Source organism: Strix uralensis, chromosome 17 (genome assembly GCF_047716275.1).
Source record: "Strix uralensis isolate ZFMK-TIS-50842 chromosome 17, bStrUra1, whole genome shotgun sequence".
In the NCBI taxonomy this organism is placed as follows: domain Eukaryota; kingdom Metazoa; phylum Chordata; class Aves; order Strigiformes; family Strigidae; genus Strix; species Strix uralensis.
The window spans coordinates 16,986,659-17,011,886 of NC_133988.1; the positions used below are offsets into that span (position 1 = coordinate 16,986,659).

General features: G+C 57.2%; 1 protein-coding gene across 2 annotated transcripts in view; it reads left to right on the forward strand.

Annotated features, from left to right (window-relative positions):
• MYO18B (myosin XVIIIB) overlaps window positions 1-25,228 on the forward strand; it is a 70,640-nt gene that overhangs the window by 18,240 nt on the left and 27,172 nt on the right. For both annotated transcript variants that reach the window (XM_074887202.1, XM_074887203.1), the window contains exons 15-34: window positions 526-718; window positions 2,013-2,093; window positions 2,480-2,627; window positions 2,746-2,905; window positions 4,051-4,231; window positions 4,959-5,151; window positions 5,671-5,780; window positions 8,370-8,435; window positions 10,168-10,296; window positions 10,595-10,738; window positions 11,910-11,999; window positions 13,615-13,734; window positions 13,853-13,961; window positions 14,490-14,614; window positions 15,532-15,686; window positions 16,747-16,870; window positions 17,337-17,537; window positions 17,682-17,792; window positions 19,492-19,596; window positions 23,116-23,262. In XM_074887202.1, coding sequence (XP_074743303.1) covers window positions 526-718; window positions 2,013-2,093; window positions 2,480-2,627; window positions 2,746-2,905; window positions 4,051-4,231; window positions 4,959-5,151; window positions 5,671-5,780; window positions 8,370-8,435; window positions 10,168-10,296; window positions 10,595-10,738; window positions 11,910-11,999; window positions 13,615-13,734; window positions 13,853-13,961; window positions 14,490-14,614; window positions 15,532-15,686; window positions 16,747-16,870; window positions 17,337-17,537; window positions 17,682-17,792; window positions 19,492-19,596; window positions 23,116-23,262 — 2,692 coding nt within the window. The remainder of the gene's footprint in view (window positions 1-525; window positions 719-2,012; window positions 2,094-2,479; window positions 2,628-2,745; window positions 2,906-4,050; window positions 4,232-4,958; window positions 5,152-5,670; window positions 5,781-8,369; window positions 8,436-10,167; window positions 10,297-10,594; window positions 10,739-11,909; window positions 12,000-13,614; window positions 13,735-13,852; window positions 13,962-14,489; window positions 14,615-15,531; window positions 15,687-16,746; window positions 16,871-17,336; window positions 17,538-17,681; window positions 17,793-19,491; window positions 19,597-23,115; window positions 23,263-25,228) is intronic.

A 25,228-nucleotide genomic window follows, 5' to 3' on the forward strand; every position in this document is an offset into this window, starting at 1 on the left:
GAGATTTCCTCGGAGCTGAACATCAGCAGCTTTCCCTGTAGAAATGGCACAGCACGGCAGCGGGGACTTTGGACACTCCCGTTGTCCTCAGTGTTGGCATCAAGTGCCAGTTTAGCTGCTTTTCAAATCAACTGGTCCATCAAACTTAATACATTTGGATGAAGATGTAGTATTTTAAATACCGAGAGTGCCAGGATGGGGCCAACCCTGGGAAGGGCGGCATCTCAGCCCACCCCACAGTTAAGAGGTTGTTAGGCCAGGTCAGGAGCAGTCCATGCTGTGTGTCTCCATCCAGGCCAGGAGGAGATGCTCGGCTTGAGTAGATGAGAGAAGAGGTGGGTGAAGCAAAGGGACAAGTGAAGGAACCATGGTAGGAGGTGCAGGTGCTCCCTGACAGGAGACACTGGGAGAGGGGTGGTGCCCACCCAGGGACGTGCACGTTGGGGGGAGGAGGGAGTGTCACCTCTGAAGGGAGAGCTGAGGTCTGTGGGTACAACCCGGTGGTGTGTGCGGCTCTTTCCCCAGGTCTTTCTCCTCCCAGCACCTCTCCATGGCCTCCATCGCAGTGGTGGACACTCCCGGCTTCCACAACCCGCGGCACCAGCGGGGCGAGCGAGCAGCGACTTTCGAGGAGCTTTGCCACAACTATGTGCACGAGCGGCTGCAGGCTCTCTTCTACGAGAAAACCTTTGTTTTGGAAATGGAGAGGTACAGAGAGGTGAGGAGCGAGGGCTGGGAGCAGCATCCCAGCATCTGGGGACACGGGGCTGCCTTTGACCCAGCGGGTCCCTGTGCCCCGCCATGGTGTGACTGAATGACACACTCAGGAGTTGTAATGAGGGGTTGTTGCAAAGACGAGGGGTCTGTACAGAGCCATGGCCTTGAGCTGGGACTCTCTTCCCCCCGCTGCCCCAGTCACGGATCCCCTCGGGTATTTCGGACGTGCCACAGATGCCAGGCTGTCTTGGCATCTCCCTGGGCATGCTTGTTCCAGCTCAAGAGGCTTTGTGCTCTTTTGTTGGTGCAGCTGAGATTTTCCTTAGGTGATGAATAATAGAGAATAGAAAGGAAAATGATAAATTATTGCAGAAACAAGCTGCTGAAAAATCTACAAGCAGAGATGAACTTATTAGGCTTGCAGAAGTTACTTTAATACTTCTAGCCCTGGGAAAAGAGTTGAATTCCCATGGCCTAGTATTCACACATCGCTTGCACCTAGTGAGTATCTGCGTGCTCCTCACTAGTGATGAATCCGTAGTTACTGGTCGAGCTTGAAACGCAGTGGGCTCAGCTTTGCCCTGGCTTTGCTGCTGGCTAAGGGCAGCTGCCCTGGTGCAAGACATTTCTCTGTCAGCCACGGGACTGCGGCGCTGAGCCCGAGCCCCGGTGACCCATTTAGTCCCAGAGCTGGGTCACACATGGGGGTGATGGTGCCATGTGCCCTTGGTAGGAAGAAACTCAGGGCCCTGCTGCTGCTTTCTGCTCCACCTGCACACTCAGGCTGCAAACCTGAATCCCTGAGCCAAATCTCACCATGTTACATTTAGAGACATTAACGCTGCGGCTCTCGCTGAGCATCCCTGCTTCACACGTGAGCACGAGGGAGCCGTGCTTACCCCTCCCCTCCTGCAGCCCTCGGTTCAGAAAGGGAAACAATGCCTGCGAGCTGCAAATTCAACAACTGATTGTTTTCTTGGTGATTTCTTATTAAGTCTTCAGTTATTATCATAGCCATGATTTATGCAGCTTGTCTGGCATCCACAAAGTGCTGCAGAAGCCCGTTGGGCGGGGGGGTCCCGGCAGCCCTGCCCGCGGGCAGGATGCGGCCGTGCCTCCGTGTCATACCGGCCGTGTCTCTGGTGGCTGCTCCGCTCCCCCGGCCTCGGATCCCCCCAAAGCCAAGCGGGAGCAGGACCCCCACCGTCTTCCTCCTCCTCCATGCAAACATATCTCCTCTTGGTTCTCACACGCCAGGCCATGACTGAAGCAAACTTTTAAATAATGTTTTCCAGGAAAATGTTGAGGTATCTTTTGATCTTCCAGAGCGCTCTCCCCTGGCCACGCTGTCCGTCATCGACCTGAGCTCCTCACAGGTAACCTGTCCCCGTGGCCACAGTGGGAGTTGGTTGCTCTGGCTGTGCTTGAAGCATCCTCCTGCTCAGAGGAGTGAGGATTTCCGAGGCAGAGTGGGACCTCGCAGTGTGTTTTGCACAGAGGAGCTGGGCTGTTGCAGGGGAGGGCACAGCATCAACCAAGACCATTTTGTTTTTATAAAATACAAGCACCCTTCCTGGGCAAGGTCTTGAGGGCAATGTCCAGAGCTGGATCAGACCAGGAGGGTCTCCTGGCCCCGGTGTGGGGCAGAGGACACGGGTGGGCAGAGGTGCTGGGGAGCAGGGTGGCATGGCTGTGGCCGGAGCCAGCTCCCTGCGGCCCTTCTGCCCCTTCCCCGTCACCAAGGGCCGTGTCCCTTTGGCAGCCGCAGGCGCTGCCCGGCAGCCCGGGCACTGATCGCAGGGGGCTGCTGTGGATCCTGGACGAGGAGGTGCTGATCCCAGGCGCCGGGGACAGCACTGCCTTCGACCGCCTCTGCTCCTACTTCGCCACCAAGGGACTCAAGCAGGAGGGTAAGTCGGGGTCAGCTCAGCTGCCTGTCCTTTGGCACTGGAAATTTAAGAAACCATGTGGCAAATTAAATATCTCCCTGGGCTTTTCTTCCGGAGTGACTCTGGGGTGCCATCGCAGGGGACGGCTGTATGCGCAGGTGCGAGCAGGCGCTGCACTTCGAGATCTCCCACCAGCTGGGCACGGACCCCGTGCGCTACGACCTCACGGGCTGGGTCAGCAAAGCCAAGCTCAACCTCTCGGCACAAAACGCCATCCAGGTGCTGCAGCGGTCCAAGGTGTAAGTACGAGGGAGGTGCCGCAGCACTGGCGCTCATCGCCGTGCCCAGGGGAGTGGGTTGGGGATGACCCTGCCGTCGGCTGAGTTGCTCCAGCTGCGGCTGGAGGTTGCAAACCCACCACAGCACCGTGGTGGGGAAGGCAGAGGGTTGTGTGGGGCATCCCGACAAGAGGAGAGCACCCGTGGCCTGGGCAGTGCCCTTGGTGCTGGCTGTGAGGGGTCCCTGCCTGCCCCCCCACCTCCTGCCTGACGCACAGCCCAGGGGATGGAGCTGATCTGGCCTCGGGCAGGCAAGGAGGGGACGGGATCTCGAGCGGATCCAGTCTGCGGCGCAGCCCGAGGCGCCTGCCAACACCAGCCTTGTGCTGCTGGAGTCCGGCTCTGGCCAGGGAAAAACTGCAAGCAAGCCAGAAAACCCCACAGCTTTCAACCCGGCTTTTGGGGAATCCTGAGAGAGATAAGTTAAGGTGGGGAGAGCAGATGTCAAGTGGTTTGACTTATGGCCGTCAAGCCCCCGGGCTGACTGACAGCCACATCTACACGTTGTGAGCGCAGTGAGCGCTGCAGAGCGAGCTGGTGAAGAATGCTGCGGCGAACAGCTTCCATCAGAGCTGTCGGCTTTCTGCACGCCAGCAGATCCGTGCCACTGGCGCTTCAGTGGGGGTCCCCTCCTGTAGACATGTGCAGTGGGAGAGCCAGGGGACACCGGGGAGATCCCACGATGTCCTCAGCTCCGCAGTGCCGCAGGGTTGGGCATCCAGCACGGCTTGGGGCTGCGAGACATCGCCGACCAAGGGCAGGTTTTCCCCACTGCTTCAAGGAACCTTGTAAACTAAATCAGAATGGAAATGTGATTGAGCTGCTGCAGACGTCTCCACACACGGGATGATTTTAAGTTTCTGCTTAAACACTCCCAGCTCATTTTGTTTTGGACTTCCATTCAGGAAAGTTTTAACAGCGGTGAACAGCTCGGTGCCCAAACTAGAGAAGAACAGAGGGGGTGGGGGGTGACCTGGCACCCCTCTCCGCTCCGCAGAGCACCGATGCTGAGTTTGGGGTGCTGAGCATTGCATCCCTATTGAAGGGGCTGGGACATTCCCCATCGCTGTGGCTCCACCGCCCCGTCTCATTGCTTGCCCCAACAGAGACGCCGTGAAGGAGCTGGTGCTGCCGCGCTCGGGGGCGCCGCTGGCCTGCCGCGCCGTGGCGGGGCTGGAGGGACGCTCCCAGGCGGCCCTGCACCGCAACGCCTGCGTGAGGAAGACCTTCGCCAGCAGCTTGGCAGCCGTGAAGAAGTCGGTGTGTGCTCAGCTCAAACTGCAGGTGGTGAGTGTGGGCACTGGGACCGGCATGGTGTTGGCAGCAGTGGGTGTCCTGTTTAGTGGGGTGTATCCCCCTTAGCGGGGACCCCACACCCCCCCGGCAGGTACCTCCTGCTTCGTGGGGCTCTGTTGAGGCTCTGTGTCCCGCAGGGCTCTTGGCCCAGGATGCTGCTCTGGCCATGGGTGGCCACAGGCCTCCCCAGCACCGCTGTGGCTCAGGGAAAGTGTCCCAGGCAAACAAATCGTAAACCAGATTACACACGCACCTTGCTGTGCCGCCACTTAATCCTCTTAAGCACTCAGACGAGTGGACTAGCCCTCCGTGCTGGGCACGTGCCAAGCTCCTGCTGATTTTGACCATAATTAGGTGCCTAAACTCTGTTGAGGAGACAAGGCTCAGTCTCTGTAGACTCCCCGGCCAACCCACATTGTGGTCCAGGCTGTCCCGGGCTCACCCCACCCAGCAACCCTCAACCCTGGTAACTTTTTGTAGCCCATCAACCGAAAACATGGGACATTAGGAGGAAGGGTCCCACTCGGCATCTGTGACCTGCCCCTCAGGCTCACCTCTCTGACCGAAGCTGTTGTTCCTAACATGCACTTGAGCTCTGAGGAGGCTCCTTTACCTGCCCAGACACCTGGCGGGGTGTGCACAGGGAGCATTTCCCACCACCACCACACACTGTCTCTTTGTCCCCCTCCCACCCCACTGACCTTTCCTTGCCTGGCAGGACGCGCTCATGAACCTTCTCCGACGCTCCCAGCTGCATTTCATCCACTGCCTCCTCCCGGGGACGCCCCAACCCTCCGGGGCCCCTCGGCCCCCTGCACCGCCCGACGTAGCCCCGCAGCTGGATGTGCCAACCCTGAGAGCCCAGCTGGAGGGGACCCAGCTCCTGGACGCCCTGCGCCTTCACCGCATTGGTACGTCGTGGCCCTCCACCACTGCCGTGTGCCGCGCCGGCGGCTCAGCCCTCCCACGTTTCGCTCGGCATCTGCCTCTTGCCAGCCCCACTTCAAAAAGCCCCCGAGTTTTTATTGATGCTTTTTGCCAGGGGTTCCCACCCCCTCTCCTTCCTGCAGTGCTGCAACCTGAGCACAGTGGCTGCAGCTCCAGGGAGGTTCCCCTGTGCTCCCCTTGGAGCTCTGCGCATCGGGCTAGACCTGCACCACCCGCGGTCCCAGTCCATGCCGGGGGGAGAGGGACCGTGCGGGAGGTCCAGGGGCATCCCCTGCATGACACAATGTGCTGGGATGGTGTCCGGCCACCTCAAGCGCATCTCTCTCTGCTAAGGGCGGCTCCCCTGGTCCCCACCACCTGCAGTGCCCTTTGCTGCGCACAGGCCGTGCCACCCTTTGCCGCTGGTTCCCTCCCCAGCGTTTCGGTGCACGCCCCGTGCCCCTGGGCTGGCGTGGCCCCCAGCGATGGCTGTCTGTCCCCAGGCTATGCGGATCACCTGCTCCTGACCCAGTTCCGAAGGCGCTTCCAGGTCCTGGCTCCGGACGTCATGAAGAAGCACACCTCTGCCTACGAGGTGCCGGATGAGAGCAAGGTGTGTGCTGGGCTGGCACATGGGGCTCTGCCGGTGCCGGAGCTCTTCCAGTCCTCCCCAGCGTAGTCAGGGCTTTCTCTGCAACGAGGAGCAATTCCTGGAGCTCCCTGCAGCAGTCCCTGCGCTGGCACTGCCTGTACCCTGCCTGCACCCAGCTGTCCTCCCTCCAAACCAGTCAGATCAGCATCTCCCAGCCCTGTGTCAGGAGCTGCTTCCCAGTCCCTGCCTCACTCGGGCATCAGCGCTGCTGATATAATTCCTGTGGCTGCTGTAGGGTCAAAACCTGCAGGTCTGTGGGCTGCCGAGCTCCAGCGTCTCCCGCCACGGGTGGGAGTGCACATCTGGGCAGATGTTGAGGAGCTTTGGCAGCAGGGTTGTCCGTGCAGGTCCTGGGGGGTTTCTTAAATGCGAGGCTGCCTTCAGGAACTGGGGTGAAGGAGAAAATCCACGTCCAGCAAGGCTCAGGGTGGCACAGCAGCACCCACAGCACTGCTGAGAAACGGTGACTGGGTTTGGGGCTCAGCCCATAGCTCCAGGCTCTGGGCGGCTGCAGCTCCTAACAATGGCCATGGCCCGGATGTGGGGTCCTGCGTGGGTGCAGGGGGTGGCTTTGCCTCCCTCTCCTCTTCACCCTTCCCACGCGTGCCCGAGCACGGAGGGACGTGGCTCCTCCAGCAGCCTGGCTGAGCAGCCCAGCTCAGCTCTTCGTCCCGGAGTTTCTCCCCCCAAGGACAGTTTTTGCAAAGGCAGTAAACACACCCGGCGTGGGCCGCATTTGCCAATGTTATTGCACCATGGAGAGGACTTGAGGAAATCAGCCTGGAAACGAAGCCTGTTATTGCTTCTTTTTAATACTCAAGAAAAAGTGGCTTTGAAAATCTTGCTCACTGCGGGCTGTGCCTTGGTCCTCCAGCGCTCTGGCTGCGTGCCTGGTAGGTCTGGTTTTGCAGGACAGGGCACAAACTGAAGGGCTGGGGGCACGTGCAGGTGGCATTGCTCTGTCTCAGCGTGGCAGCACCCTGTCCCTTGTCCTGGCTCCCCCAAAAACCGGCTGGCTGAGGACAAGCCAGGCAGCATTGCCAAGGGAGCAGGGACCATGGAGGTTCCTGGGGACCGGGCATCACCTGCAGCAGCCCAGGGTGGCTCCTCACCTCCTCCCACGAAGCCTGAAAGCCCAAGGAGCTGAGGAACAAAGGCAGAGATTTGTCAGTTTTATTTGTTTCGTAATAAATTTGTAGCAAAAACTGGGGAGAACTGCCCCTGGACCAGACTGTGAGCAAGCGGAGAAGCACTGAGAGCCAGGAAGAGCTGAGAGGGGATGAATTAAACATGGGCACGTGCTCTGTTGTGCAAACTGCCAGCCAGCGTGTGCAAATTCAGTTAAGACCTCGGGATTTAATAAGACAAGTTTCACAGTCAGAAAAGGTCAATATTGTTATTAAATGCTGTAAGGAGGCAGAGGGTGCCTCGTCAGCAGCGTGTAAGCAGGGGATTTGAAAAATCCCATCCTCCCTGGAGCTTGTTTCCACATGTTTTTTTTAGCGGGAGACTTCTTCCCAGTAAGCTGCATTAACCCGGCCGCTGGAGCACAACTTGTCCTGTCGCGAGCGTGCCAGCGCAGAGGCGACCGACCCCGCTGTTGCGCGTGGGACGGGCTCATCCCCCAGAGCCCTGCGCGTGGTTTCATGCACTGTGGTGGTCCGTACCCCCGGGCTCCGTCCCCCCTCGCCCCGGTGCCTGCATGGCTGCTGGCGAGGGCTTAGGCCTGCAGCTGGGTGCTCCTGGGGCCGTGGCAAAATATTTCTGACGTGGGTTTGTCCTTCGTGGAGGAGATGTGTGAGGCTGCTGGAGGATGTTGTTCAGCGCAAAGTATTAGTGCAGGATTTTTGTTACAATTTCTGTAGCTCTGGGGTTTTCGAATCATCCCTTCATCCAGAGAGTGTTTGCTGCCCTGGGGAGATGCGTGGTATTGCTGGCTGTTACCTTCCCATGTCGGTCCAAAGCTCAGAGTAATTGAGTTCAGGCTTCTCTTATGGCTTGGGACTAATCTGCTTGCCTCCCCGCGGGGGCTCAGCTCTGTACTGGTGGGCTCGGGGGGAACTTGGTGCTTCCCCCTGTGCTTTCAGCTCCACGGGCTGAGCTGCTGGTGAGCAGGCAGGAGGGGAGCACCGAGGGCTCGCAGTTGCACAGGGTCTTAAGGTGGACCCTGGCTGGACAGTGCCAGGATGGGCTCTCACCTTCCCCTGAATAGCCTCCTTCTGTCAGGGTGTATCGGGGTCCTTCCAGACCAGGGATGGCAGCAAAAGGAGGAAAATTCTGCATGTGGCTGCAGATCCCCATCCTGCCCAAAGCCTCCGGAGCAGAAAGTCCTTCTTGCACCAGGACTCGGGGCTGGGGCAGCTGTTTCAGAGGCTGCTCTAGGACTGGGCGGGTGCGCTTTCACGTGGGGAGGAGGAAACAAGACCACAGCTGGATGCACCCTTACTGGGTGCCCGTAAGGACTGGGGGTCTCTGTGCCCCATTTCCGCAGGCTCATGTCAGGGTGTAAATGTTTTCTGAGCAATTCCCTGATGTGCTCCTTCTCCGCAGGCTATAGAGGAGCTCTTCCAGGCGCTGGATCTGGAGAAGAAGAGCGTGGCCATAGGACGCAGCCAGGTACAGCGGCTCTGGTCTCTGCCTCCCCGTTGCTCTTGGTGCGTTTGGGCACAGCTAGCCCCGGGCCAGGCGCTCCCAGCTGCCCAAAGCTCCCCAAACTGGAGAGAAAGCCTCTCCTCTGCAGCTCCCACGGTGCCCAGCTGGGCTGGGAAACCAAGCCTTGCCAAAAATCAAAGCGGAATGCTCCTAACTCACGTTTGAAAGCGTTACCCTGGGTAAACTGTGTACCTAATTATCAGAGTCCAGCCCTCATGGCATTTAAGTTCCTAATTACCTTTGATGTCTCATGGGAGTCGATGGGGCTTGGGCAGCTCGTGGTTTTGGTGGGCTGGGGTTAAGGCTGTTGAGCCGGGCAGCTGCAGGTGCAAGAGTTGTTGCAGCAACAACATTTGAACTTAAATGCGATAATCTGAAAGAAAAATTAATTTTGCATGGGTGTTTGCCTTCAGCTCTCGGAGTCTATAAAGAAAGAATTCATGAAACGGTTCTGTGGAACAAAATAACTTTCTTTTATCCTGCACAGTGCAGTTTGCAATTATCTCTTTTATGAAACCCTTGTACTTAATCAATAGCGCGATAGCAGCTCCAGTCACATCTTGTTATAGAGGAGTTAGTTTTGCCATCGCTTTGAGCATTGATTTTGTACTAGCTTCTAAAACTCGCTGGCTTGTGAAGTTAATACAGACATTAATGAGACAATCAAATAGGTGGTGGAGCAATCATAGCATTATCTCAAGAAAGTGAGTTTCCTTGGAATTGTTCTTTGATTCAATTTGGCATCTTTAAAATGCAGCTCTTTAAGTATGCCACCGGCTTCACAAGTGTAATTCAGTTTTTATTAAAGCTGTATTATGCAAATGGTGCACAACAGTCAGGAGCGATTGGTCCCATATCCCAAGAGCTGCGCCAGGCAATGACCGAGAGAGATCTTACACTCTGAGAGATCGATACCAGGCTAAATTTGATGGCATCAGCAAATCTGTATCATTTATGAGGTGTTTCTGACAAGTTCAGTTAAAGAAAATGATGTGGTTAATTTTGTTTTTCCTGTTGTAAACTGGCATCTTTGCTGTTATCTGTGTGCATGTGTGTGTACGCTGTCAGAAATGCCATTGCCAGCATTCCTGTTCTTGCGGTGGGTGGGAAATGGGCAGTGGCCCAAGGAAAGACTTTCAAGGACTCGCAGCTTCTTCTGATGGCTCATGCCTGTGTCAAAAAGGAGTGAGAGGAGTCGGGGACAGAGAGCAAATGCCCGGTGTGCCCAGTGCGAGGGCCGGACCCCGAAGGGCAACCAGCAGCCCCTTTCCTGGGGAGTCAGTGGGACCTGGGTAGCCCCGTTTCAGCAATGCCCAGGAGCAGGAGGTGGAGGGGTGGGTGGATGGAGCTCTCCGGCACATGCAGCCATCCTGCTGCTGGGCTTGGGGACAGGATGGAGCCAGGACACAGCTCGCTCTTGCTGTCCCATGAGTGTCCCCAGGGAGGTCGGGGCCACCTTGGGTGCCTTCACAGCACGGGACAGGCAGGCGCGTTGTGGGTTTGGCCAGGTAGGGCTGGACCCCCCTCCCAGACTGGTGTTTCGGACTGGCGCAGTGGTCTCACTCTCTGGTCCTGAGTGGTCCAAGGACCTTTGGTCTCCTGAAGGTCTCAGGGGAGCCAGAAATATGTTCCGCTGGCCACCGGTGGGTTTCAGACCCTGTCCCAGGGGTGTGTAACCTCCGTTGCTTGTTGTCAGGTTTTCCTGAAGCCAGGGGTCATCTCCAGGCTGGAGAAGCAACGTGACAAGCTGATAGCCCAGAAGATGATCCTGCTCCAGGCTGCTTGCAGGGGCTTCCTCAGCCGGCAGAAGTTCAAGAGGCTGAAGGTATCCATCCCGCGAGTCGTGGCTGCCCTGTGCCCACCGCAGCAGAGGGTCGGTGCTGCTGTGATACAGCCCAGAGCACCCAAATTACAGCTTTTTTGAGCAGAGCAGGCTGCTCCTTTGAAGGCTACCCACTCTGCCCTGCCCCGTGGGCAGCCGTGAGATGCCACGCTGCCATCCCCTGCACTGCAGAGCTCCTCCACCACCTCATCACTCTCCTGCCCGGTGCCCCAGCCTGGTCCTTCCTGGCGGGCTCAGTTGTGGCTGGGCGAGGGGCACTTCCTGCCGTGTCTGCCCGCAGATCCAGCGTCTTGCTGTCCGCTGCATCCAGAAGAACCTGGTGGTCTTCCAGGCAGTCAGGCACTGGCCCTGGTGGCAGCTGCTGAGCCGCGTGCGGCCTCTGCTCAGTGTTAACCTCGCAGAGGAGCAGCTCCGTGCAAAAGAAGTAGGCACTAAGTGACGGGACGGGATGGGGTGGGGTGGGGTGGGGTGGGGTGGGATGCTTTAGGGGATCTGCCTGGTGCATCACTCAAATTAGAAGTCACTTCTGCCAGGGCAGAGATGTTTTTCTGACCATCCAGAAGTCATCATCTGTTCTTAGCACTGCATTTTTTGCCCCCAGTAATGTGTTTTGCAGAGTTGTGGAGGGAGAAGTAACTCTTTCTTCCTTAGAGGGACAGTACTAAACGCACCATGTCCCGCAGCTGAAGCCCCATCCCAGGGCCATGGCTGCCCTCCCCGCACCCCCTGTGAGTTTGCCAGGGCTGGGTCCACTGAGCTGAGCCCCTTGGGGGTGGGTACCCCACATCAGTCTGTGGGATGAGGGATGATGAGCAGTCAAACTCATCCTTGACACAGGGGACTCTGCTCTGTACCATCACCAGAGCTGTGCTGGCTTCCAGCTGTGCTGCCACTGGTGACGGGAGACATTAACGGGCACTTGCTGACCCGGGAAAGGCACCTTTCGCCCCTCTGCACCGTGCTAAATTCTTAGTCCGTCTTCCTTGGCATCCTGCTCCTCCTCTTGCCTTAGTGAGGTTTTAACAAGATGTTTTCAGGCTGGCTCAGATGAAACAAAAGCTGCCCAAGCCTCTGTTTCTCTCTCCAAACCCACCTGGGATCCATCAGGCCCATCACCCGTTAACCTCTGCTTTTATCACAACTCTGCACGTTCTGCTTCTGCTCACTGTTGGACATCAAAGCAGGACAAGGCTGCACCAAGCAGCTCTTTCTGCTGTTACAGTCAGGCTGCCTGAAAAAGAATCACAGAAAACAACGTGCCTTTGCCATGGCTCTGTGATAGCCTGCCAGGGCCCCGGGAACGCTCCATGAGCAAAATTCAGATGTTTGTCTGTTCATCCCAGGCTTTTGAGGTTTGCTTCTTTTCTCATAAAATGTGCTCTGTACGCACACCAAAGCTGACAGTCCCCCCGATGAAATTCATGTCAGGAGCTGTAGTCCTGGCAATTTGCAGTGAGCAGCCTTCAAAGTTGCCTGGTAAATTTTATTAATAAGACAGCTATGTCTCTCCTGCTTATTTTGAACAGAAAACAAGATTTTCATAAATTGAGGATGCTGGAGCTCTCCACGTGTGATTTTTTTGCAATCTTCCCTAGGAGGAGCTGGTGGTGCTAAGAAAGAAGCTGGAAAAATCTGAGCAGGCGTGCAGCGAGCTCAGGCAGACTGCAGAGAAGCTGGAGAGCAAGGTAGAGCCTGAAAAAAAGCCCCTGCCGCAGCCCTGCTTGGTTGAGTTGGAAATTAAGCTGTATCTGGATCAATATGACCACGAATTACATTAGAGCAGGAGGGGCCGTGATGAGCAGAGGGTTGGGCGGGGGGTGGCTGCCGAGGGCAGCGGTGGTTCTCTGTGTGGGACCCAGGCGGGCTGCAGCGTCCTGCTGTGGCACCTGGGGCTGGCACCGCTGCAGGGCCCCTGCTGGGTGGGGACCTGCTGGCCAGAGCAATGGGTGTCCCGGGGGTCTTCACCCAGAGAGCAGCCCAGACGCCCTGGGGATGGGCCATTCCTGGGGGTGTCCCCAGGGAAAGCCTCAAGGAAAGGACAGACATCACCTCGCGCTGCCACCGGCACGGCGTGCGAGGCTGGAAAGCGGCAGCACAAATGTCATCCCTTCTGCTGACAAAAGGGTATCATTAGAGTGGGAAATTACAGAGAGATGTATCATGTTCTCATTACGCTCTCAGGACCGCAGGCTCGCTGACCTCTGCAGACACCAGAAGTCATTTAGTTTAATGGGACGAGTGTTAATACCGAGGAGACGGTGCGCAGAAGTGTCCTGCCCGTCCCCTGGCTCCGAGTGTGCCCCCACGGTGCTTGGGGGGTGGCAGCTGCAGGGGCAGCTGCTCAGCCGCCCCGTTGTGCATGTCAGAAGGGACTGGGAGGCTTGTTGGGGACCAAATGCCTCCCCAGCCAGCCACTGGTCCTGGGCAGGGTCCCCCCTCGGGTGCGGGGGCTCCTGTGTGATTGCAGCTGCGGTTTTGTTAAGCACCAGGAGGAGAAGGAGCTCCCAGGTTTGCTGCAAATGCCCTGGTGCTCGCCCCTCGCAAGGGATGGCCGAGGTGTAACACTGCAGCTCTGGTTAATGGTGCCAACAGCCCCGAGGGCCAAGGACCCTCTTCTCCATGGGAAGCGGCTAAAGATGATTTAGCTCAAACTCCCTGTTAAAAATGAAATCACACCCGCGAGGCTGGCACTGCTGAGCGAGGCTAATGCCTCAGCACAGACCTAGAAAAATGCCAGCTCCCCACGGAATGAAAACCTATGGAGTTTACTTACCGAGTTAAACTTGTTGGCCCCCCTAAGGCGCTTGTGTAACGTCCCTGCAAAATGTGGAGTGCCTCAAAATGCTGTCAGAGGGAGGAAAAGGAGCGTTGGAATCCTGCGTGTTCCTGCTGGCCCTGCCACCTCTGCAGCCCCTTGCTCAGCCGGCTGAGCAGGACAGACCCTTCACCTCTGCTTTGTCCAGATTAATAACTCCCCACTTCATTCATCTGCTTGTTGTTTCAAATGTTATTTAATGTTAATCAGCTAGAACGATGGAGAAATCTGTGCAGCTGTAGCGGGCAGCTGCCTTGGGCTGCCACAGACTCCAGTTGCTTTTTGCTGGGCACTGCCAGTGGGAGCCTGGGTTCCCACTGGTGACACTGGTCGGTGGTGGTGTGCTCTTACCACATCCCCTAAGCACAGGCAGCTGCCAGATGCGAGCATTCAGGACACTGCAGGGTCAGCATGGGATGGCTGGACCCCTGCCCTGAGCCAGCAGGCACTGTGATGCCCAAACTGCCTCCCTGTTGCCCCCCCAGATCATCGACCTGACGACGGAGCTGTCGGACGAGCGGTACAAGGGCGATGTCGCCTGCCAGGTCCTGGACGGGGAGCGGGCGGAGAGGCTGCGGGGCGCCCGCGAGCTGCAGGAGCTGCAGGTAGGAGAGCCCCGTGCCGTCGGGCCATGCCAGTGGTGATGCTGCCCTCTTGGCACAGCCTTGCTGGACCCGAGTGCCCGGGTAAAGCTGCTCCCTTCCTTCCCCCGGGTTTCCCCAGAGCAAACATGACCAAGTGCAGAAGAAACTGGAGTCAGTGGAAAAGCAGCTGGAAGAGGCCCAGCAGCTGGTTCAGTTGCGTGAGATGAAGATAAGTGGCTCTGGAGGAGGTAGGGGTGTCCCTTCGGGGGCGATGCATGCTCTGGGCATCCAGCCTGACCTGTGGGGCCAGCGTGGCCACCTCTGCAGGCCAGCAAAGCCTCTTGCACTGGGCAGAGGTTTGGCCCTCCCAAGCAGTGCTGATCCCCCAGCCCCTGACAACCCCAGCATGGTTTTGGCACATTCCTCTGGCAGGAGCTGGCAGCGACAGCTTGGTCACACACGGTGCTGGCACTGCCAGCAGCTCAAAGTGTGTTTGGAGCATGTTTTGGAGCAATGAGGAGGCTGCTAAGACACAGGGGAGGGGACGGGATGGGACGGGATGGCATGGGATGGCATGGGATGGGATGAGCATGCACGCTCTGCCTAAGGTGAGGGTACATGGGTGCCCAAAGCAGAGCTGCGCCCTACGAGCTTGGTGCTGATGTCGGTGCCATACGGGAGCCGTGGTGCCGTTGTGCATTCACCCATCCGACCCCGGCACAGCCGGTCAGGCCTGAGCACCCACCCAGTGCCTCTGGCTCCCTCTCCATTTGCAGAGGACGAGTGGCAAGTGCGCTTCGAGTGTGCGCAGACGGAGATCGCCTTCCTGCGGAAACGGCTGGTGCAGCTGGAGGAGCGGTTGGAGTCCGAGCTGGGCGCCAAAAAGGGGCTCGAGCAAAAGGCAAGTGCTGCCGGCCCTGGGCTCCAGAGGGGACAGGGGCTCCCCAGGGTCACGCTGTGGAGCGAGGCTGCTGCTGGAGCTGGGTGTCCTCTCCCAGCTGTTTTCTGCTGGTTCGAGGATAAATCCCCCCAAACTTCCTTCAAGCTTAAAAAGTCATTTTGTACCAGAACATGGCAAAACTCAACCCTACTCAAGTGGGAGTGTGAGCACAGGGTGGGAAGCTGCGGGGTAGGGAGAGGCTCAGCGGTGGGTCTTGGTGCTGATCTGCCTTTTGGGTACTGGATGGGGTTGTTCTTGCACCATCTGTGCTGCAAAGAGCTGCTGATGCGCAGAGCTGGCTGTTCTCGAGCTTTGCCATGAGGCGGGAGAAAGCCAGTGTGCCTGGGAGTCAGGTCGCTTCCCATAAGAGTAAAATAAAGAAATGAGTATTATCCATGGTACATTAAAAAGTAATAAAAAAAGCAGCCCAGTCTTAGGAGCTTGGGTAAAGCAAAACAGCCCATTTGCTTCCAGACAGTTAGTTTGGAGTTACAGGCTTCATTAATGCAAGATTTTGCTTATTTAAAGTAATTCCTTAATGACTCCATTCCCTGGCTGGCAAGAGCTCTGCATGTCTCTGTGTCCCAACCACGATGTGACTCCTTGGGGGATCCAGCTCGTTCAGTCCGAGCGCTGCTTTTTGCAAAGAAACAGGATCATGGGTCGGCCCCCGGGGCAGCTTCGCTGACTCAGCAGGAGGGCTGGGATGCTGCAGGAGGGTACCCGGAGCGTGAGGGGTCAGAGCACCTAAATTTGTCCTTGTTTGGGTGAAAGATCTCTGGGTGAAGCATCCCCTGGCGCGGGAGCGGGGCTGAGCATGGGGCAGGGTGCATGTGCCAGGGGGTCCCTCCGCCGCTCACCGCCGCCTCTGCCCGCAGCTCGGAGAGGCACAGGCAGCCTGCGAGGCGGCCAAGAAGGCATCGCAGCAGCTGCGGCGGCGGTGCAGGCGGCTGGCCTGTGAGCTGGAGGACGCGCGGGTGCTCGCCGAGAGCCAGCAGAGCCGCAGCCATGAGCTGGAGAAGAGGCAGAAGAAGTAAGGCCAGCGGGAGAGCCTGGGAGGGCAGGGGACAGGGATGCTCAGGGTGGCTTCGGGTGACGAGGGGCTGCTCTTTTCATCCTCTTTGCTGGAGGTTGCACCAAGCCGAGATGTTACTTTTACATCCCGTGACTGTGTGACTGTAACACGCTTCCATAATAGCCCTCACCCTCAGTGCGAGGCTCAGTGGCATCGTGGTGGGGTCTGCCTGGGGCTCGGAGCTGGCCCCGTGTCGCTGGGTGCGGGGACACCCCGGTGCCGGGTTGTCCCAGGCTGCGCTGTGCCCTTGGCGGGGTGTGACTGTGCCGGGAGCGCTGCTGGCAAAGCAGATGCCTGCTCTCGAGGAGAGGGGTCCAAGAAATGATCCCTCAGTGTTTTAATGCTGCTGATTGGTACCTGTGAAGGAAATAGGTTTTCTGCCCAAAAATGGGATGCCAAGACCAAACAGGCAGAGAAAACATGGGAAATCACGAACCGCTTTCTTTATAATTTTTTTTTAATTTACACTTTGTTGCTGGTGTTGCCTGCTTGCCTGTGCTGAGACGCTGACTGTGGGCTGGGCTCAGCCTCACCCAGAGATAAGAAGGTGCTGAGAAGCTCCCGGGATTATTGCTCCGAAGCAGCAACGCTTCTTCCAGAGCTGAAACCAAACCCTCGGCGCAGCAGAGGCCCAGCCGGCCCTGGGGAGGGAGCTGCCCACAGTGGTGGGGAGCAGAGGGCTGCTGCCTGCACAGAGGCACATGTCGGGGTGTTTTGGGTCTGTCGCAGCTGATTTTAGTGGTTTTTTGCACTCTGCTCTTAGCAAACCACCTGTGTGCACATCGCTGCTGCTCCACACTGTCCACTTCCCACGGCTGGCACTTGTGTGGAGGAATTAGGGATCCACAAAATGATGGCAGCGCTTTGCAGACAATAAGCTTTTTTTTTTGGTCCTCTCAAAAGCACTTGGGAAGTCCAGCGCCAGAAGCCGCGGCCTTGGCACAGCTCCCCTGCCAGGAGGCAGCCGCGCTGCTGTCGCAGACCTGCTCGGGAGAGGAACCTGTGCTTTCTCCTCCAGGTTTGACCTGCAGTTAGCCCAGGCCCTGGGGGAGTCCGCCTTTGAGAAGAGCCTCCGTGAGAAAGTGTCACAGGAGAACATCAGCATCCGATGGGAGATGGGCAAACTTCAGCAGAGCTTAGAAGTAAGAGGAAAATATCCCACTTTGCTGCTTTATATCCAGTTTTGGGAGCAGCTCTCAGAGCCATTATCTTTGCAATTATAGCAGAGGCAATCAGGCACAAACCCAGCAACTTGATTCCAATTTCTTTTAGCTCACTTCTGCGATGTGTCTGATGTATTTAAATAACATTATCCTCTGCCAGAAGAAAGCCTATCACTTTTTACAAGTGATACCCATCCCATACTTTCTCTAATTAGGCCCACCCTCATTTTCACTGAAGTCCCTTGTGGTGGGGACGGGGCTGAGGAGGTTAACTGCTGATGGTGGGGAGGGGGCTGACCCGCTGCCTGCTGCTGCTCCAGGGTGTTTCTGATGATGCTGTTGGAAACAGTCCGGGTTTTAAGAGCGGGGTGCTTGTGCAAAGCCCCCCCCGCCGTCCTGCGTCTGGGGCTCATCTGCTGACCCTCCACTCTCCCCCGCCGAGCAGCAGAAGGAGGCGGAGGCAGCCAGCCTGGCGCAGCGGGGGACAGTGCTGGCCAACCGGGTGCAGGAGCTCAGCACCCCCAGCGCCCTGGACCCCCGCACCGTGCCCGTGCTCAGGAAGCAGCTCTGGGACCTGGAGGCCAGCGCTGCCGAGCAGCGGAAAGAGCTGGAGCGGCAAACGGCCGCCGTCGATCACCTGGAGCAGGTAGTGTGGTCCTCGCCCAGGCTGGGGCTGGGTGCGCCGGGGATGTTCATCCCCCCCATAGGCGTGTTAAGCCCACACCAGCACCATCCCCATCCCTCTGGGGTTGTGTGCGGCTGCTGGTGCATTTGTCTTTCAATCTTTCAGCTCCACCAGAGACTGGAGCTGGAGATAGAGCGGATGAAGCAGATCCACCAGAAGGAGCTGGAGGACAAGGACGAGGAGCTGGAGGATGTGCGGCAGTCCTGCCAGAGGAGGGTAGGTCGGCACCGGGAGGGGTACACACGATGCTGGGTGCTCCCCAGGGCTCCCCTTGATCATAGTGAAGAGGAGGAGCCATTCATAGGGGTCCTTCCTCCCTGGGGAGTGTCGGGGTGGGTGGGTGCTGCTTTCCCATTGCCAGCCCGGTATGAGCCCTGGTCACAGTGCCCGGGTGCAAAAATCCATGTCTGGGTGAGGTGTGAGTCCCTGCTGCGCTGGAGGGGCTGTCGGGGACGGTGCCAGAGCCACGTGCGATGCAGCACACGGGCACGGTGCTCCCGGTAACACCAGTATCATGCCAAGGGCACCAAGTCTAGCCAGCCAGGGCTTTGTGTTTGGTGATAATGAACAGAAAAGACCATTTCAACAGGGCCACAAGGTCGTTGGCATGCAAACATGCATTCCAATTTCTTCAAAATCCCTGGGGCATTTGATGCGGGGTTGCGTGGTAGCAGCCAGTTCCCATTAGACCTGGGGCATGCCTGGCTGTCGATAGTGAATTAACATTGCTGAGGCTTAATGAAGCGGCCGGTGGAGCTTTGCATGTGCTATTTTAGGAAGGCAGGACAAGTGGGAAGGCTCCTCCTGCTCCTGGCAGCACACAGTCGTGCCCAAAGCCATAAGGCTCTGCGTGCCACGGGGGGCTGCCACCGTGCAAACGCCGCCGTTTCCCACCACGCTGCCTTCCCGCCTCCGTTGGCCAACGGGGTGTCGTTCATCCTTTCTCTCCCTCACCCTGTGTGGCCTGGGCATTATTTTCCAAATGAGTAAATGGCAGAGACACTCCGGAGAGCAATCGATATTTAGCAGCTTGCTCCCATTCCCTGTTTCAGTCCTGTTTCTGAGCAGCAGCTGGGAGTGCAGGAGGTGGCTGGGGCAGGGAGGGCAGCCTGGCACATCCACTCCTGTGGGGGCAGCTTGCAGCAGCTTGCAAGGGGAGGAGCGGGCTGTGCAAGGGGCTGGCTTGCTCTGTTAACACATTTCCACCACCACCACCCCCAGGCTGGGCTCACTGAACCCCTCAGAGCTGCATGGCAGAGCTCTGCGATGCCACCCCGGGTCTGGTTCCCTCCTGCAAAGCCCTCGCTGGTGCTGCAGTGCTGGGGGACAGCGATGCTTGAGCAGAGGGAAAGGCGGAGGGATGCAGGGCCCTGCTCTCAGCGCTGGCTCTCAGGCTCCCTTTGCTCCCGGGAGCAGTACAAACCTTGCCTTTACGGCATGCTCTGCCCGGTGAGGTCACTGTCACCTCCTTGCTGGTGGGGAGCCGGAGCAAGAAGCATGCTGCCTGCCTGGTTTGTGGTCACGGGATGCTTTGAGAAACCCTGGAGGGATTAGAGCCAAATCCCTCTTCTAGCTCAGCGGAAAGCCCCGTGTTCCTGCTCCAGAGCTGCAGGGACAGGCCTTGGGGACCTCTGAGCATGCCTCACAGGCTGGGTGGCTCAAACAGCCCATCGTGTCCCCAAAAGTCCTACAGGCTCCTGGACGGCTTCCCCTTTCTCCTCCTGGCCCGGAGCGGCTGCACTGCCTGGGGGATAGCAGGGGCTCCAGGCGACGTGGCCCATTCCTGTTCCCCAGCGCCAGCTGCAGTGATGGCAGGTTTCGGTGCGCACCCTCTCCCGGGGCCATGCCAGGGTGCGGGGCTTTGGCAGGGGACAGCTGGGCTCTGAGCACGGCTGGGTCTGTCTCCCGCACACAGCTCCAGCAGCTGGAGATGCAGCTGGAACAAGAGTACGAGGAGAAGCAGATGGTGCTGCATGAGAAACAGGACCTGGAGGGGCTCATCGGCACCTTGTGTGAGCAGGTAAGAGGACAGTGCCAGCCCCCGGGGCTGCCAGCGGGGAGAAGCGTCCTCCGCTCTCCTGGCTGCTACCTCCTGGCCAGCCAAACCGCTTTGCTGACCGTGCCCTGGCTCAAAGTCCTGCCCGTGGAAAAAGGGAGTGTGAATGTTCAGTTGTTCAGAATGTGTTCAGTTTTGGGCCCCTCACTCCATAAAGGCCATTGAATGACTCGAGCGTGTCCAGAGAAGGGCAACGGAACTGGTGCAGGGTCTGGAGCACAGGTCTGATGGGGAGCGGCTGAGGGAACTGGGGGGGTTTAGTCTGGAGAAGAGGAGGCTGAGGGGAGACCTCATGGCCCTCTACAACTCCCTGAAAGGAGGGTGCAGAGAGGGGGGATGAGTCTCTTGAGCCAAGGAACCAGTGCCAGGACAAGGGGGAATGGCCTCAAGCTGCGCCAGGGCAGGGTCAGACTGGCTCTTAGGAAGGATTTCTTTGCAGAAGGGGTTGTTGGGCGTTGGAATGGGCTGCCCAGGGCAGGGGGGGAGTCCCCATCCCTGGAGGGGTTGAAGAGTCGGGTTGACCCAGCGCTGAGGGATCTGGTGGAGTTGAGAACAGTCAGGGTGAGGTTCATGGTTGGACTGGAGGAGCTTCAAGGGCTTTTCCAGCCGAGATGATTCTGGGATTCTGTGAATGTCTGTGTGCAGGTGGATGGGGCAATGGTAGGGCTGTTCACGCACGTGCAGCCGGCTGCGCTGCCTCTTCCACACGCCCTCCGTCAGAGCAGCGGCTGTGCAGGTCAGGCACTGGGTGCCAGGAGAGTTTTGGGACATCATGTAGGAGACAGCTGATCCCGCCAAGGACCCACGAAGGGGGACTGTTCGCTTTTGTGCAGGAGAATTATCTAAGCAGTGGGAGGCATCCGCTTTTGGTAGTATTTTCATGAGAGTCAAAGTAACCAGGACTAACGCTGGAGCAGCTCCAACTGCCCAGAAAAGCAGTTTATCAGATTCTGCTCTTTGCAGAGGAATTCTATCCCAGACACATTTGTTGAACAAATCCTTTTTCACTCTCTAATGTGTCTGTGGCAGTGATTGAAATGCACGTAATGGGAAAAGCACACACAGCTGCTCCCTGTTAAATTAGAAGGCGAGGGGCTGAACGCAGCCTCATTGAGCAGCATTTATCGGCCTGGACATCACTCAGCATCGCCAAGCAGCCAGGCCTGGGCGCCGTCTCATGCACCAGCTCCTGCCGGAGGAGCTCTGGGGACCAAGCAAGGTCCCGCCTGGCCCTTCCCTGGGGCCACGGTGCTGCCAGGGCCGAGGACGGCGTCAGCCCGGCGCGTTCTGTGTTGCCATCTGGGTGCTGCTGTGGCCCAGGACTCCCCGGAGCTCAGCCAGGCTGGGTTTGTGCTGGTGCCTCCCCACCGCCCTTGCAGAGCCCCCGCCGCGTTGTGCCGCTCCCTGTGCGCAGGAGAGGAGGAGCTGATTATCCGGAGCTGTGGTAATTAAGCGGCGCATCCTCCGGCTCTTGGCACAGGCCGGCTGGATTTTACCATTTCACCGGCCCTGGCAATTGCGTGTGTTCATTAAACAGGATGAATCTGGGAGCTTTGCGACACCGAAATGGCAGGCGTATTTCAAGTAGACACAAAATGGTCTGACGAGGCTTATCCATAACGTCCCCCCGGCTCCTGGCTTATAAAATGTTTGGGGAACTGTCAGAATAAATCTTGCTGTATAAAAGCAGGGTATTATTATAACTGCCTCTCAGTCCAATACGTCCCTCTTGTTCGGTGGAAGAGAACTGAGATGGATGAGGAGGCAGCAGGAGCTGCACGGAGCAAAGCCGGGGATGCTCTCGAGGAAAAGGCACCTTCTCCTTCCCGGGACTGTCCCCAGGCGCTGCCCGGGCAGCCCCCGCCCCCACCACAGGCAGTCGCAGGTGTGAGGGGAAGAGGAGACAGAACGGTGCAGCTGGGGATCGCTGTGGTGTAGGTGAGATACAACCAGAGCCTCGAAAGCAGCTATTCAATGAAATCCCAGCTTTGTAACTTAAAAAGCACCAGGCTGCAATGGTGGGAGGAGGCGGCGGCTGCTGTACCTGCTGCTTCCAGCTACGGTTCAAAATCCATCCTCTGCAGTGCTGGACAGACCCTGAGCTGCGGGAAAATGATGCTGAATGGCAGCCAAGATACAGTCTGTGGGGATGGCAGCGATAGCAGCAAATCTGCTGCGCTGCAGCGCTGGTATAAATGCTGTCTGATTTACAGTGGACAGCATGCTTCAGAGCAGTTTATTAAAAAAGAAAAAAAAAAAAGAGCCAACCCAGAAAACTAATTAAGGAAATGGAGATGCCAACGATTTCTGGTTCCAGCAAATGCCAGCCAGCTCTAAACCAGGTTACAAGGTCAAATCTGCACAATTAATTTTAGCCAGTGAACAGAAAATAGGAGAACAGGTTTGAAACAAGAGGAGCCACGGAAAACAGACTAAATGGAAAATGCTCTTACACTTCAATTAGTCTGAAATCAAGCACTGAAACCATGTGCCTGTTTACTTGGTGTTTTTCTAATTCTTTTATTCTCGTAACCATGGTCACTCTCAGCTTGAGGGGGCAATGTAGAGAGGTTTTTTTTAAGGTGCTTCCTACTTCCCTTCTTTAAAAGGCTCAGAGTAACGTGGTGACACCCCACTGCCCGGGGATGAGCCTCCAAAATCACTCAGCAGTTATTTTCTGCCAGCGCTGCTGGGGATTCACGCCCCAGAGATTGCTGCCTCCCGCTCCGAAGGCGGCAGCATTGGTTATGTCCCTCCGCGGCCGATGGCAGCTCCAGATGCTTTGCATTAGAGATGAGTAAATAACTCCTAATGAAGCTTTCCTCATCAGCAGTTCACTTTTTTTTCCCTCTCCCCTTTGGGCTGACTTTCTCCTGACTTTGTCACTCTTTTCCCCAAAGGGGCAGAGGGTTTTTTCTGGCTTTTTTTTTTTCTTTTGCACAATGACTTTTGGATTTTCTGGGCCAGCTCTTGGCACAGTTGCTGGACCCGCATCTTCTGGGTCTGCCCCTCTCTGACCTTGGGCAGGGTAGTTTCCCAGGGGGGTGACAGTGCCCGGTGGCCACGAGGACGGGGTGCCATGGCTTTGGGGACCCATAGTGCCCACCTGTGCCCCCACTGGCCACAGGGATGGCTCACTGGGCTGATGGAGACCAGGGGTGGGCTAATGTTTTCAGAAGAACAGCTTTCTGGTAGGGAAAAAATGTGGTTTGGTGGAATCTGCCAGTTTTTATGTTTACATAATTTATTTCCTCCCTCTTATTTAACTATTAAATTATTTTTATTTGATAAAGAGGGAAAATTGTAATATTTGTACATAGATATTTAATATCTTCTTGCATCATGACTTCAGCACTACCAAAACAATTCTATTCCCCCCTTTTGTGGGGAATGCTTTGGGGTGGGACAGAAAAGTCTGACGGAGGTTTTGCGAGGTGGAGCGGGCCGGCAGGACTCGGAACACCCCCCTTTTCTCTTCCCCAGATCGGCCACCGCGACTTCGACGTGGAGAAGCGGCTGCGGCGGGACCTGCGGCGGACGCGGGCCCTGCTCGCCGACGTGCGGCTGCTGCGGGCGGCCCCCGGGGAGCCCGGCACCGGCACCCAGGAGCTGGAGCGGCTGCGCAAGCAGGTGGGTGCCTTCGGGTGAGGGGGCAGCTCCCTGCCCAGTGGAACATCCCCCTTTACAGAGCAGAAGCTGCCAGAAATATTTGCGGGGCTCCGGGTTTGAATTGTGCGACCCAGCGCAGGCCAGGGCGAGAAGTGCCTCTTGTAAGGAGCAATTCTCTGTAATTAAGCCAACAGTGGTTAAGTATTTTTTTTCCCATTTTTTTTCCTCGCAGCCCTGTGAGTTACCTTCTGTTCAGTGCGTTTTCTCTCAGTCTAATAAGGAGCTCCAGCGGCGCTGGGCTGGGGAGGCGTTGCCATAGGGATGCTGTAAGGCAGGAGCAGGGATCGCAGCGGATTTTACCGTTGTTTAAGCGCAGACACCCCGGGTTCACCCGCAGCTGAGCGACCCGGCGAGCGGCTGCAGGCATGTGCCATGCTTGTGCCCACCAAGCCCGGGGATGGCCTCAGCCCCGGAGCGAGCTGGGGGTGCCACGGGTGCCTTGTCATGGGTGGCACGGGGCTGTCCGTCCCCAGGCTGGCCCTGCACATCCATCCCGCAATGCCAAGCCCTGGGGCTGAGCTCACGATGCTGGTCCTCCAAAACAACTCGGTGATTAATCTGTGCTGTACATTTCCCCTAGAAACAAACTAATCGGGAGGCATGAACAATTCCAGCAACATACATATATAATTGAGATAATAGTTCTGCATAAATAACAGCTGTGAGCAGCAGCTGTTCCCACCTGTGCCGGGGGAGAAGGGGAAGGTGAGCTCGGCCTGACGTGGCTGATGGGGTGCCCATGCCCATACTTGTGTCCATGCCTGTGCCACCGACGTGGGCAGCCAGAGCAGGGGATGGCCATGGCCAGGGCAGGCAGTGGGAATGGCCATCGTTGGCACTCATGAGTTCTTTCTTAAACCTTCCTGAGCTAATGCTGTAATGCCACACTTAACAATGAATCCCTCGGTATTTCCCAAATCCTGCTTTGGGGCTGGAGATGATGCCCAGCCCCTGCCTTGCTCTTTCCCAGCCCCTGGTGCTGCTAATGGGGCAGGGCCCTACGCTCCGCGCTGGAGTCCGCTGCGCTGCTGGGGGACCCTTCCCATGTGCTGATCCAAGGGACCAAGCGGCGATGCCGGGATGCTCGCTCTGCCCGGCCAACGTGGCCATCCCCGGGGTGTCCAGCCCCGTCTCGCTTGGGGAATAACGCCTTGTTCCCCGAGCAGCCCGGTCCCCGCAGCGAGGCGGGCTCGTGCAGGAGGTTGCTTTCTCTTGCCCGTGCCCACGGGGCCATAAGATCCGTCCCCGGCTCCCTCGCTTTGGAGAGCGGGAAGCCTTAATATTGGGAATATCGAGATTTTGCTGCACCGCCAACACCGAGGCTCTGCGTGCGTTAAAAATGCCTCATGATTATTCCATCCTTTAAATTTAAACGATTTCTAATGGCATTCATGACGACTTTCTCAAAAGCCGATACATCCTACCACCAGCCCACAAACCTCCACAAGAATAAAAACTTTGCTAAAATGCTACATTTCCGTTAATCAAAATCCATATGGCTAGAAGTATAGCATTGTTTCTTAATAAGGCTGAAGCATCCATTTTACGCAGGTATTTAACAGATGGTGCAGCACAGCAAACTAATGTTGTTCAGACGATCATACATTATGCATTTTTGGGGGGGGATTTCAATTTATTCTTCCCAAGTGGGAAAATTCCATTACACGAAGTGAAGTGGAAGCTTGTATCTAATGAGAGGACCTGAAGATGCATTTCTCTCCGATTAAACTATCTGGAGTTTTAGTGTAATTGTGGCAGGGGAAAGGCCAGTCCCTGGGGCTGGTCGTGGATGGGGTTGCTTCTGGAGGAGCCCGAAGCTGGGGAGGTGGGAAAGCCCTCGGCCATAAAAGCAGCAGTCAGTCCCATCGGCATCTTTCACATCTCCCAGCAGCTATCGCTCGGGTCACTTTGGTAACGGCTGCCCGAG